The sequence below is a fragment of the Equus quagga genome, chromosome 20, assembly GCF_021613505.1.
Source record: "Equus quagga isolate Etosha38 chromosome 20, UCLA_HA_Equagga_1.0, whole genome shotgun sequence".
Classification (NCBI taxonomy): Eukaryota; Metazoa; Chordata; class Mammalia; order Perissodactyla; family Equidae; genus Equus; species Equus quagga.
This window is the reverse complement of record NC_060286.1, coordinates 2,626,850-2,639,451: the sequence shown is the minus strand read 5'-3', so window position 1 is coordinate 2,639,451 and position 12,602 is coordinate 2,626,850. Positions and strand designations below refer to the sequence as shown.

General features: G+C 44.4%; 1 protein-coding gene across 1 annotated transcript in view; it reads left to right on the top strand.

Annotated features, from left to right (window-relative positions):
* Positions 1 to 11,781, top strand: part of ATG14 (autophagy related 14) — a 37,290-nt gene extending 25,509 nt beyond the window's left edge. The window contains exons 8-10 of the mRNA XM_046647233.1: positions 1,476 to 1,566; positions 1,645 to 1,730; positions 8,894 to 11,781. Coding sequence (XP_046503189.1) covers positions 1,476 to 1,566; positions 1,645 to 1,730; positions 8,894 to 9,200 — 484 coding nt within the window. The 3' untranslated portion in view covers positions 9,201 to 11,781. The remainder of the gene's footprint in view (positions 1 to 1,475; positions 1,567 to 1,644; positions 1,731 to 8,893) is intronic.
* The last annotated feature ends 821 nt before the right edge of the window (positions 11,782 to 12,602 follow it).

Here is a 12,602-nt window from a genome sequence, read left to right as displayed (position 1 = left end):
GTTCGTGTACTTCACTTTGGTGGCCCAGGGTTTCACCAGTTTGGATCCCGGGCGCGGACATGGCGCCGCTCATCAGGCCACACTGAGGCGGCATCCCACATGCCACAGCTAGAAGGACCCACAACCAAAAATATACAACTGTCTACTCAGGGGATTTGGGGAGAAGAAGGAAAAAAAAAAAAAAGTTTGGTAACAGATGTTAGCACAGTTGCCAATCTTTAAAAAAAACCCAAAAATAAGAATTTAAGTATTACCAAGAAGAAGTCTAACTATGAAATATTGAGATTAATTTCAAGAGCATTAGCTATTGTGCAAATTTGTTTCATTATCTTACAATTGCACCTGAAGTCTTTGAGAAGACCACGGAGAATTCTCCAACTTGAAAAAAATAATTGAAGGAAAAACCAGGTATTCAGAAGGTATGCTCATGTGTGAGAACTGGGTAAACTGTAACACTTGAATATTTTTTGTTTGATTTTTTAAAAATAAAAAATGTTTATAATTCCAAAAAAATGTAAAGGTTTACAGTCTTATCTAGTTCCTACTAAGACCCTCCGACCCCCCTTCCAGTTATCCTTGCATTTCAAGCAAATATAAATATGTATTATTACCATCCCCCTCCCCTTTTACACACAGAAGCTACCATGCTATACTAAGGTGTTATGTACTTTGCTTTTTAAGTATTTATTTAACAAATATTTATTGAGCACCTACTGTGCTCCAGGCACTGTTCTAGACACTGAGTGGGGGGTACAGTGGTAATGAGAAGAGAATCCCTGCCTTCTTGGCACTTACATTTTAATGGAGGGACAAATAATAAATAAACAGTATGTCCAATGGTGATAAGTGCTGTGGAGAACATTAAAGCAGGTGAGAGAAAGGGCGTGTGGATGGGGGGAGGGCTTGCTGTGTTTCAGCAGGCAGGCATGTGATCATGTGGGAATCTGAGGGAGAGAGGGTGCGGGCAGAGAGGATGGCGAGTGCCAGGCCCTGGAGAGAGAGAGCTGCGAGTGAGGAGGGGAGAGTGCACATTGCTTGGGGCCATTGTGAGCTTTCAGCTGTCATTCTGCATAAAGTAGACAGCTGCAGAGTTTTCCTTTGTATAAATGTGCCAAGATCTTACCCATCCCCTCTTTGTACCTCAAGGAACAGTTTTGTGCATTCATCATTTCGTAAGTGTGAAATGTATTTGTATGAAAAATATTTGTGTAGGATAAGTTTTCAGAAGTGGCATTGCTTGGTCAAAGGCTGCGTGCAGTTGCAATTTTGATAGATGCAGTGAAACCGCTGTGAGGGCAGCAGTTCATCCCTAGAAAGTTTCCGTTCAGTGCCGTTCATTTAAGGGGCCGGGGCGACAGCACAGGTCTTACCCTGAATTGTCCTGTGAAGCACGCTCTCCAGAACAAACCTCTTAACGTGAACATTAGAATTCCCTCCAAAAATACAACCTGACAAATTGTGTGTTTGCTTTACAGTGAATTTTGTGGGGAAAATCTCAGCAGACAGAAATTTACTCGAGCGGTGAAGAAGCTGAATGCCAACATTCTTTACCTGTGCTTCTCTCAGGTATGGACAGTGTGCTGCGGGCTGAGTTCTAATTTGTTACATGGTTGAAAGTATTAATCCTTGTTTTGCTTTTTCTAGCATGTAAATTTAGATCAATTACAACCACTGCACACCCTCCGGAATCTGATGTACCTGGTCAGCCCGAGCTCTGAACACCTAGGCAGGTAAGAAGGGTGTTTGTTGCTTTTCTCTAAGTGGCGCTGTTGTGACTACTTTTAAGTAGACCTGTTGGCAGGGCACAGGGGCCTGGTCTCCAGCCCCAGACGCTCCAGAAAGGACAAACATAATGCGGTCCTACCCAGAAGGCAGCAATGGCTGATCATATTTGAACCTTTATGGTCCTCACATAATCCCTTCTCAGAGCAAATTAATATCAAACATTCTTAACACCGAAAACAGAATAGAAGCAGCCAGTGCTCCTGGCGTGGGCCCTTCTTGTGCTGTCCCTTGAAGACCAAACGCCGTTTCTTTGAATCCACGTTGTTTCTTCTCTAGCCCTGCCTAGTGTCTGCCTTGTTTCTCATGCATCATCTTCTGTGCCTGCTCATTCCTCCCCATCATAACAATTCTTCACAGTTTTCTTTTTGTCACGGAGTTGATCTGGCTGCCATTTGTTGGTGATAAAGGGTACTGGAAGTTTATGGGATGAACTAGTTTGAAATTCATTAGCTTGAAAACAGGAGTCAGTAACAAAAAAGACCAAGCAGGACTGGTCTCTGAGATCTTTTTAGCCTCTCAGCCTGCGCAAGTCTGACATTGATGAGGCTGACCTCTGGTACCATCCAAGCACCCCTTCTCTGCACGCTTCTCTTTGTTCTGTGCTCTGAGCAGTCCGTCCATACATGTCTGCAGATATGACTTGGTTAATAACGTATTTGCACTTTTGAAAGACAACAAAGAAGAATAAAAGGTGGAATGTTCTTTTGGGACTCCCTTCCCCATCGTCCTTTTGCTGTGACCCTGGAACAAGGCTCAAGGGGAGTCCCTCCACCACCAGGGTGCCTGGCTTCCTCCATGTGGCAGGGAACTTTCCATGGTAATCTGCCCTTAACCATTGTCTTGTGTTTCTCTCTCCTCATCTACCCTCCCCCAACCTAAAACAGTAGTTAACTTTTCTGGGATGTAGACCCCTTTGGAAAAAGCTGTGAAGTCTCTCCAGGAAACTGTACATACACCCAGAATTTTGTGCCATTTTTTAGGAAGTTCACGCCCCTCATCCCAAATCCCATTTATTAGTTCACAAGCCGCAGAAGCCTATTAGAAGTCTATGCCAGTTTCAGTGGTTGATTTCTGTGGGTTAGCTTGCCATCCTCTCTGTACCTTATTTGCAAAGAGTTCAACATTATGAAATATATCCTTAGTAATAAGAGCCAATATTTGTTGACACTGGGCCAACTACTTTACATGCCTTAAATCAGAGGTAAGATGATTATTCTCACTTTACTGAGGGGGTAACTGAGGCTTAGTGTGGTTAAGTAACTCATGCCTGTGATCACAGAGCCAGTAAAAGTGGTGGAGCCCGGGTCCCAGCACACATCTGGCTGACTCCAGAGTAGGAGGTACTCATGCTTTTAACCAACGCAGAGTACTTCATCACGTTAACAGATTAAAGATGAAAAAACGTAAGGTCAACCTGATAGATGCCAGAAAAACAATGAATAAACTCAGTTCCCATTAATAAGTATAGAAAACTATTAGCAAATGAAAAATAGATTTGGAGCCAGCCCTGATTGCCTACTGGTTAGAGTTCAGCGCACTCACCACTTGGGCCGCCCAGGTTCGGTTACTGGGTGTGGAACCACACCACTCGTCCGTCAGTAGCCATGCTGTGGTGGTGGCTCACTTAGAAGAACTAGAAGGACTCAGAACTAGAATATACAACTATATACTGGGGCTTTGGGGAGGGCAAAAAAAATTAAAGCCTTAAAAAATCATTAAAAAAATAGATTATGAAGAAAGGATATCCACTATAAACCTACAGCAAACACTACACTTAATGACATATTACTTACATAGATATTTAATAGAAGCATTCTACAGTCAGGAAAAAAACAAGGATGCCTACTATCATTGCTATGTTAACATTGCTCTGGAGGACCAGCCAAGGCAAAACATTTTCACAAACAAGTAAGATGTATTTACATTGGAAAGAAAGAATAAATTGGCATTATTATAGATGGTATGCTTACTGAACTAGATATCCAAGAGAACCAAAAATCTATTAGAAATGATAGTTCAGTATGGTGACTAGATATAAGATTGACATAGAAAAAGCAGTTTGTATGGCTTTCTTTTTTGAGGAAGATTAGCCCTGAGCTAACATCTGCCACCAATCCTCTTCTTTTTGCTGAGGAAGACTGGCTCTGAGCTAACATCTGTGCCCATCTTCCTCTATTTTATATGCGGGATGCCTGCCACAGCATGGCTTGCCAAGTGGTGCCATGTCTGTACCCGGGATCCGAACCGGTGAACCCCAGGCCGCCGAAGCGGAACTTGCACGCTTAACCACTTCACCACTGGGCTGGCTGCTGTATGGCTTTCTTATATGCCAACAACAACCAGTTAGAAAATGTAGTGGAAAAGAGGTCCCTTTTACTTGTAGGAACAAAAACTATAAATTACAGTAGTCCCCACTTATCCGTGGGGGACCCCATGGATATCCCAAGACCCCCAGTGGATGCCTGAAACCACAGATAGCACAGAAGCCTATATATACTGTGTTTTTTCCTATACGTGTATAACTACGGTAAAGTTTTGTTTATAAAGTAGGCACAGGAAGAGATTAACAATAACTAATAATAAAATAGAAGAATTATAACAATATACTGTAATAAAAGTTACCAAAGATCTTATCAACCTCAGCATACGATTTTTTTCTTTCCTTATTAAGTTGAGAACTTTCACCTTTTCATTTAAAGGAAGCACTTTATAGCTTCTCTCTGGCGTATCTGAATTGCCAGCATCACTGCTCTCGTGCTCTGGGGCCATTATTGAGTAAGATAAGGGTGACTTGAACACAAGCAGTGTGATGCTGTGACAGTCAATCTGATAAAAGACAGCTACTGAGTGAGTGACAGATGGGTAGTGTATACGGTGTGGAGGCGCTGGGTGGGGCCTGTCCAGGCAGGATGGGGTTGGAGGATGCGAGATTTCAATTTTGTGCGTTATTTATTTCTGGAATGTTCTATTGAATATTTTGGGCCTCAGTTTGACCATGGTAACTGAAACCTCAGAGATCGAAACTGCGGACAAGAGGGGACTACTGTATACAGGAATAATCCTTACAAAGTATATGCAAACCTATGTAAGAAAATGAAGAAACTTTTTAATTACGCAACATGTATTTCTTGAGTGTTTGCCAGGCACTGTGCTGTATGAGGTGCCGGACTGAAGGAAGGAAGGTGGGAGGCACTGAAGACCCTTATGATTTTCTAGGATGGGAAGGCTCAGTATTGTAAAATGCTATTTCTCCCCAAAAGGAAACCTGGTCCGAATTTCAAAAGATATTTCCTGTAACTTTAACCAGCTGATTCTAAAGTTAGCTAGAAACACAGTCTGCAAGGAAATTTTGAAAAAGAATAATACCAGATAGGCTTGGCCCCTTTGAAAACACAGTCTGAAGTTAATTAAAACAGGGTGCTGTTAGCATGCAAATAGGTGGAGTGAGTAGAGGAAGAGAATAAAGAGCCAGAAACAGCCCTGTCTGTGGGAATATCATGCATCGTATGACAGGAGCGGCACGCTGAAACACAGAGCAGCTCAGTGGTGGGCCGGCTGGGTATTCATGTCGGGGAAAAGTTGGATTAACACATTCCACATACAAAAATAAATTCCAGTTGATGTAAAAGGCCTTAATTTAAAAAATAAATTTAAAATAAAAAAAATAAACCACAAAATCCAAAGACCATAAAGGAAAGGGGTTACACATTTTACTGTGTAAAAACTTTAAATGTCTCTGATAAAAGGTATCATAAAGTTAAAAGACAGGCCATAGATAGGTTTTGCAACCTATATAACAGACAGTGGATTAAAATCTAGACTACTGAAAGCAAGCTTTCAGATCAATGAAAGAGACACAGCCTAACGGAAGCCTAGACCAAGGATGCAGGCAGGTAACTCACACACACAAAATTCAAGTCATCAGTTTTCAATGACGAAAATCTTTAGCCTCAATCAAGAATAAAGCAATGCAGTTCAAAACAGGTTTCCAGTTTTTAGCCATCTGTTTGGCAAGAAGGGAAAGAAAAGATGATATCCAGTGTTGGTGGTGGTTTGGGAAAATAGACAGTCTCCTACTAGAGGGGATGTCCCTGGAGGTCTGAAGTTTTCTGTGGGCTTGCCCTGGAGTCAGCTGTCCATTTAGAGTCTGTGTCCTCCAGAAGTACACATACGGAAGCCCCCTTCTCACACTCACCTCTCAGAATGAAGGCTTACAGAGATTATTGATGGAGCCTGGGTGGGACTTCCTGTTTCTCCTGAGACTAGCTGAACTGAGAGGATCCCATCCTGAATTCAATGTAAACTTTTTTATTTGAAATAAATTCAAACTTAGAGAAAGGTTACAAAAAATAAAAATAGTACAAAGACACAAAAAAATCATTTTGCTGCCTTAATCAATAAACTCTCTGCACCATCCTGAGAAAATGAGTACTCTGGCTTCAAGGTCTTAAATAAAAATACACCAATTATTCTGCTGAGCTGAAAATTAACAGGAATTATTTTATAATCTCTATTCCCCGAAAACATTAAGTGAAAAAGACTTAATTCTTTTGCAGGTTAATTCTGTGTGATGTGTGTGTGGCTCAGAGTATGCTGGGCAGGTGATAGATCTCTAAGCTAGAAGTGATGGGAGAGAGGCATTGAGTGGAGAAATGTCTTCTCCTGCAGGTTCTCAGAAATGTAGGTTACTCATTGGAACTAAAATTGTTCCAGCTGGCCACTTGGGGAATCATCCGCTAGTTTATTTTTCATTTGAAGTACTTAATCGAGCAGGCACTCCATGCCAAGTGGACTCCGCTCTGTGGGATTCCAAGCAGAGACCTGGAGTCCAGGGGGCTTCAGGCAGGGAGCTCTCTGCTTTGAGGAAGTGTTATTTCCCCTTTGACATCTATCAGTGCTGCCTGTCTCCTGGGAAAACCCTTAAAGAAGGGATCTGGGGACGATGGCAGTCTCACGGTGAGAAAGACCCCATGAGTAGGTGAGGCAGCATCAAGGAGGAACAGAACAGAAACAGCTGGGCCTGGACAGTAACCCTGAACAGAACAGGATCAGAAAGCCTGTGTTTAGGAAAGGAGGGGGCCCAGCTAAGGTACTTGGACTGTGAACATTTTTAGTAGACAGACACCACAAGGAGAGAGGCAGCTATCTGGCAAACTGAGGCGGGCAGGGCTAACTGGAGATGGGACTCTGGCCGGGAAGTGATGGTATACACTGAAGACCTGAACTGGGGGACACACTGAGGATGGAAAGAGGACTTATTTGGTGATATCCTGTAGGAACATGAGGGAGGAGGGGAGGAGTTCCAGCTGGCTTGTGTTGGGGCTGGTTGACTGGCTCAGATATCTGAGAAGAGAGTCTGAGAGGTTAGCAACCCTCAGACAGAGAGCTCTGGCAGGCAGGAAGGTTTTGGGGAGCGGAGGTAGGAGGAGAGGAATCTGAAAAGATGGCTTTGGAGTAGACCTGTTTGCCAAGGAAAAGAAAAAGGGAAGGGGAAAAGGAAATGAACTGTAAGGAAAACCTTAAGGAAACATCAAAGGGATACCCAGCTAGGATGCTGGTTGCAGCGGTTACTGGTCGGTTTGAGAAGGTTTCAGGGGGAGGTAGAAGGACTGGGGAGAACTTCCCCCCCGGTTTTTTCTCCCTTCGCATAAGGACTTCTGGGCAGGAGGGAGGCCTGGCAAACTTGAGAGCCCCGGTCTGAGGGGCTCTGTGAAATGCAAATTGTTCACTGGAGACCACAGGTCAACACTGTGGTGCATCTTCCAATTTAATGAAGGCTTGAAAGCTCTAAAAACTGTCTGGAACAGAAATGTTAGCTAGGAACTGTCGCTGTGTTCCAGCTGGGAAGCAGGGCTGGCTTGGGAGGGTGAAGGCTGCCTGACCCTGGAGGAAGCGAGTCCGAAGCTGCAGGTCTGAAGAGGCGTTGCTGGAGGCCAGCACTAGCCTTTAGCATTATAACGGCTGTAAAGGATTTGGGACGACAGACTACAATGACAGGCTACACAGTTCCATGATGTTTCCCATTTCTATCTGTTACTTTTGCTAATCTCTGTCATTTTTCCCCGAAGTAATTATCAGTGAAACTCTTAAATGAACAGAGGCATTGTGTCTTTATCTTTGGACAACAGCGGAGAGACGGGCTGCTGAGGGACTTGGTCCCACCCTCTAGCCGGCTGCAGGGACATCCCGTGGAGGGGCAGTGAGTGGGGTGATTGCCAACCCAAAGGAAATGCAGCCTGGCTCCCCTGGAAGAGCTGATGGGCACTGTGAAGGGGGCAGGGGAAAAGCAGCAGAAGGCCTGAGTGGGACTCGCTCACACGCTTCCGCAGTGGCGCTGTGGAGCCGTCACAGGGGCTGAGGCCTGAGAACAGTCATTAGGTTGGAGGTGAGGGCCTCATTAGGGACCTTTGAGAAATAGAAATAGTTTTTTCCGGAAATCCAGTGCAGAAATGTACACTATTGCAGCTGAATGTATTCTGTAGTCATGTCTCATTCTGTGTCACACGTGTCCCTAGAAAATGACGTGATGCTATCTTACCGTGTGTGCAGGAGCCTGCTGTTGACACCAGCCCAAGGAAGCTCTCCTAACATGCACACAACCAGATCATTTAGCCGTTCTGAATCTTGAGTTTAACAATTGAGGGCTTCCCTAAGGCAGAGGACATCTGTACAGTTTCTTTGTGTACGGTTCATTACTTGTTCCACTAACTGATAGTCCAGAGAGTACATCACGCGACTCTGTCACACTCGTCTCGCTGGGATGCATCGAGACCACAGCTGTTTACAGGTGATCATCAGATCATCCTTTGTACCAGCATGGACAGTCTCAGTGCACGGGTTCTTTTCCATCCAGGGTCTTCACTAATAATAGATAGACTGGAGGAAAAGTGTTGTATCATGCATGATTGTATTCATTACTGGATGGCAGTTATTATTTAGGTAAAGAAAAACACAGATATAGACCAACAGTGGGCACAGTGCAGACTTAGGAAATGGGTGCAGTGATGGCTCTGGGTCTCCTGTGTCCCATCAGGTCTTAGGTCACCTGTTGTCCCATGCAGTAAGAATGGTGGTTGTCTTAAAGAGGCCCCTCGCTGTCTGCACACAGGTCAGGACCCTTTGAAGTGCGAGCAGACCTTGAGGAGTCGATGGAATTTGTGGATCCCGGAGTTACTGGAGAATCAGATGAGAGTGGAGACGAGCGCATGAGTGACGAGGAGACCGACCTGGGCACAGACTGGGAGAACCTGCCGAGCCCCCGCTTTTGTGATATCCCTTCCCAGCCTGTGGAAGTCTCCCAGAGCCAGAGCAGCCAGGTGTCCCCGCCCATCGCGAGCAGCAGTGCGGGCGGGATGATCTCCTCGGCCGCAGCCTCGGTGACCTCCTGGTTTAGAGCTTACACTGGACACCGTTAACGAGCATGGACCAAAACATGCCAAATTTGCATCAAGAAAGTTTTTCCACTAGGCTCTGGTAAACTTCATGTGTTTAGCTAACATAGTGCCTGGAACAAAAGAGGTTCAACTGTTATTTTTTTTTTAAAGCAGGGAGACAAGCATTTCTATTTGTCAGATGGCCAGTGGTGGTGGCCAACATACTTATGATAATAGAGGGGTCAAAGGTCCTTCACCCAGCCTGGTGTTGGTGGAAGAAGGACCTGTGCACGTGGTCAGTTCTGTTGCGGCAGAAGTTCATTTGGGCTCCCTCCAGTCACCGGCCACACGACCCAGAGACAGGGGCTAAGGGGTTGGTCCTCGTGACGCTGACACTGTTCCTAACACTTCACATTTTAGAGTATGAATCACAAGGAAATTGATGACTGGGACTTGAAAGATAAAAACTGTTTAATATGAGTTTGTTTTTATGCCTTTGTTTTTTGTACAGAGAACCAGCAGGCAATTTGAAATACTTGACTTCTTCATGATTTGATCACGTTTGGTTTTTAGGTCAAGGGTTGGGCTTGTTTGGAAGGGTTAGATAAATTAATTTCATTTGTGCTGCTCTGTCATAGCTTGTCAGACATTCCTGTTTTCCTTCCTCCTCACGCACCAAAGAGACTAAGGTCTTTTTTCCTGAGGCCCCACATCCACGAAGAGAAGAAACCCTGGCTGCAGTACCGTCCTGGCCTTCTTGCATTCTGAGGGGAATTAAGTCCATTCTTACCTAGATTATTAATTCCTACCATCCACACTATGTGCATTTTGAAAGTGAACTTATTTTCTGTGAGTGAAAAATAAGTCATTAAGGTCATTCCCTTATGTAAGCTAAATGCCTACCCGGGCACAGGTTAAATCCACTTAACTAAGTGGCCTCTGGTCATTCTTGTGGTGTCCAGTTTCTTTTAGCGGCAGGGTTTTCCAGGGAAGACCATCCTGCTTATTTGTTTCCTAGAGGTCACTGTTGCTCTAAGGACACCGCCTTCCCTGGGAAATGCAGAGCAGATGAGCACAGCTGTTAGTGTCTGCTCTGTCCCCGGGGAGGGGGAGGCGCGGAGGGAGAGCTGTTCCTCACCATGAGCTCATTTTCAGCCAATGTGTCTTATCATTCTCTTAGTGACAATCTTATAAGAAAACTGTAGAGAGGCATTATGTACAAGTCTGTAAGTTTTTTATTTTTAATAACTGCAAAAAAAATCCTGTGTAACAACTACAAAAAGAAATCCTATGAAATAGACTTCCTAACAGACATTATTACCACATCATGTTAGTGTGATCAGCTTGGTCGCACCTCAGCTACACCGTCCAGAGGCTCGCCCTGCCCTGGCCTCTTTTCTTGTTGTAATGATTCTAGTTGATCCTTGGCCTCCACATCCGAGGCTGTATCTGTAGCCTTTGCTGCTGGGATATTTTAGTGGATGGTAGAGTTTCGGGTAGAGTTGCAGAAGAAGGGTGTTTATTCCTGTCCAGGAGTCCCATGTTCCCTGACTATGAATTTTCCCCTTGTGGGTTCTTCCACAGTCGGTGTCTGTGTCAAGTGCTCAGCTTCATGCCTGCTGGGCTTGCACTGCGTCAGCCAGGTCTGTAGTTCACCGAGAGTCGGCCGGGTAGACTTCACCAGGTTCCAGATGAACTTAAAATCCCAGAGAGAAGAGTTGTCGAGGCACTTCCACTCTCAAAAAGAACAGCTTAGTTTCAAGAATGAGAAGACTAGAATTTGGGGCTCAGGGTAGAGATTGACTTGTGCTGAAAGACAAGCAGTCATCCTGGTTTTCTCAGGTAAGCCTCTTGTGAAACCATGATGTGAGAGGAAGCTAAGGGATGGAGTCCAGAGACCACAAACTCCTCCCTAGATAATTCAACAGAACTGGAAGGCTGTGGAGAGTTGAGGGTGCTGAGGCTGTATTTTGTTGTTGTTGATATCGACTAGAGGCACTTTACTTAGGGTTAAATGATCAAACCCTTTATGGTTTTGAACACCAACATACTGGCTTACACTGCTGAGATATTTTGGTTTTATTTTGCACTGGATTCACCCTGTAAATATTCTTAAATATACATTTCAACCACTGTTTTTTCTACTCTCTTTGCTGCTCATTAAAATCTTTCATGTAGGTGCCAGAACCATATGTAAACAGCTTTTTAAAAAAATGAAGCTGATATTTTTTTTAAACAAAAAGCCATAGAACTTGGTCATGTTTTCCATATTAAAGTGATTTGTTGAAACAAGATAATACTAATAAAAATCCACAGGCACCAAATAGGCTGCTTAAAATGGTCTGTTAAGGATTTTTTGTAATGGAATATAACTAAGAAGAGTTTATGGTCTGTGAGCTGGGGAGGCGGTGCCAGCAGTGGGCGGGGCAGACAGGTTTCAGCTAAGGATTTGTGTGTTGATGATTTGGGAGACTATTTGGCGGCCTGCTGTTGACAGAACCGCAGTACCCTCATGGTGTCACGTTGCAGGAATTTCCCACTGCTGAGCGACTTCCAGACCAGTTTGAGTCATACAAATGTTTTCTAAACTTATTGTATTATTGCAATAAATCTTTTAACAGTACTTTGCTATGTATGTCTTTTTCAAGCTCTGATTACTGATTTCTCCTGATACACTGAACGTAGCAAGAATGAGCTCTAATCCTATTTTATACAAATTATAGGATAAATATTTTTAGAATTTTTTGCCAGGTAAGGAAAAAATGCCTGTTAATACTTTCTTAAAATTATAGATCATGGTGGTATTAACAGGAACAGTCCATCTTTGGTAAGCTGGGAAACTGCTTGCTTACCAGTTGAGTACTTTCTTTAAAGATGCCTTTTGCTTCTGTAGCCATCATAGATGCTTGTGCCCTCCAGTGGCTTGTGTCTTGCAGTAGCCCCTTGGGGAGGGAGGGATGGAGCCTCTAAGTTGCCCATATGGAACCCGCCCAGACTTTCTTCAGGACAAGAGAGGAAGAGAAATGTTAGAGGTTAGGAGGGATCTGTCAAACTGGGAGGAGAACCAAGTAGTTTTGGGGAATCCCTCCTTTTTTTTTTTTTGGTAACTATTCTCTCCTGGATGGATAATCTCTACCGTTCAGGTTAGATTATTACGGATAGGGGCCGCGGACAAGGGATAGCAGAGTGACTGCTGTGGAACAGCCAGTGCCGGGTCCTCCTCCTCCTCTGCCTGCAGTGGGAGGCCGCCCAGCAGCAGGAGGAAACAGGCAAGGAAATGGAAGGGTTCCTGAATAGGGCATGTGCTTGCGTGTTAGTGTTTTCCAGTCTCTTTGGGCAGCAGTTAAAAACAAGATCCCATCCAGTGTACCCCTGGAGATGCCCGGCCCCGGAGTGGCGGCATGGTTGGCACAGGATTCGGGCTGAAGCAGATGGGAAGAACTA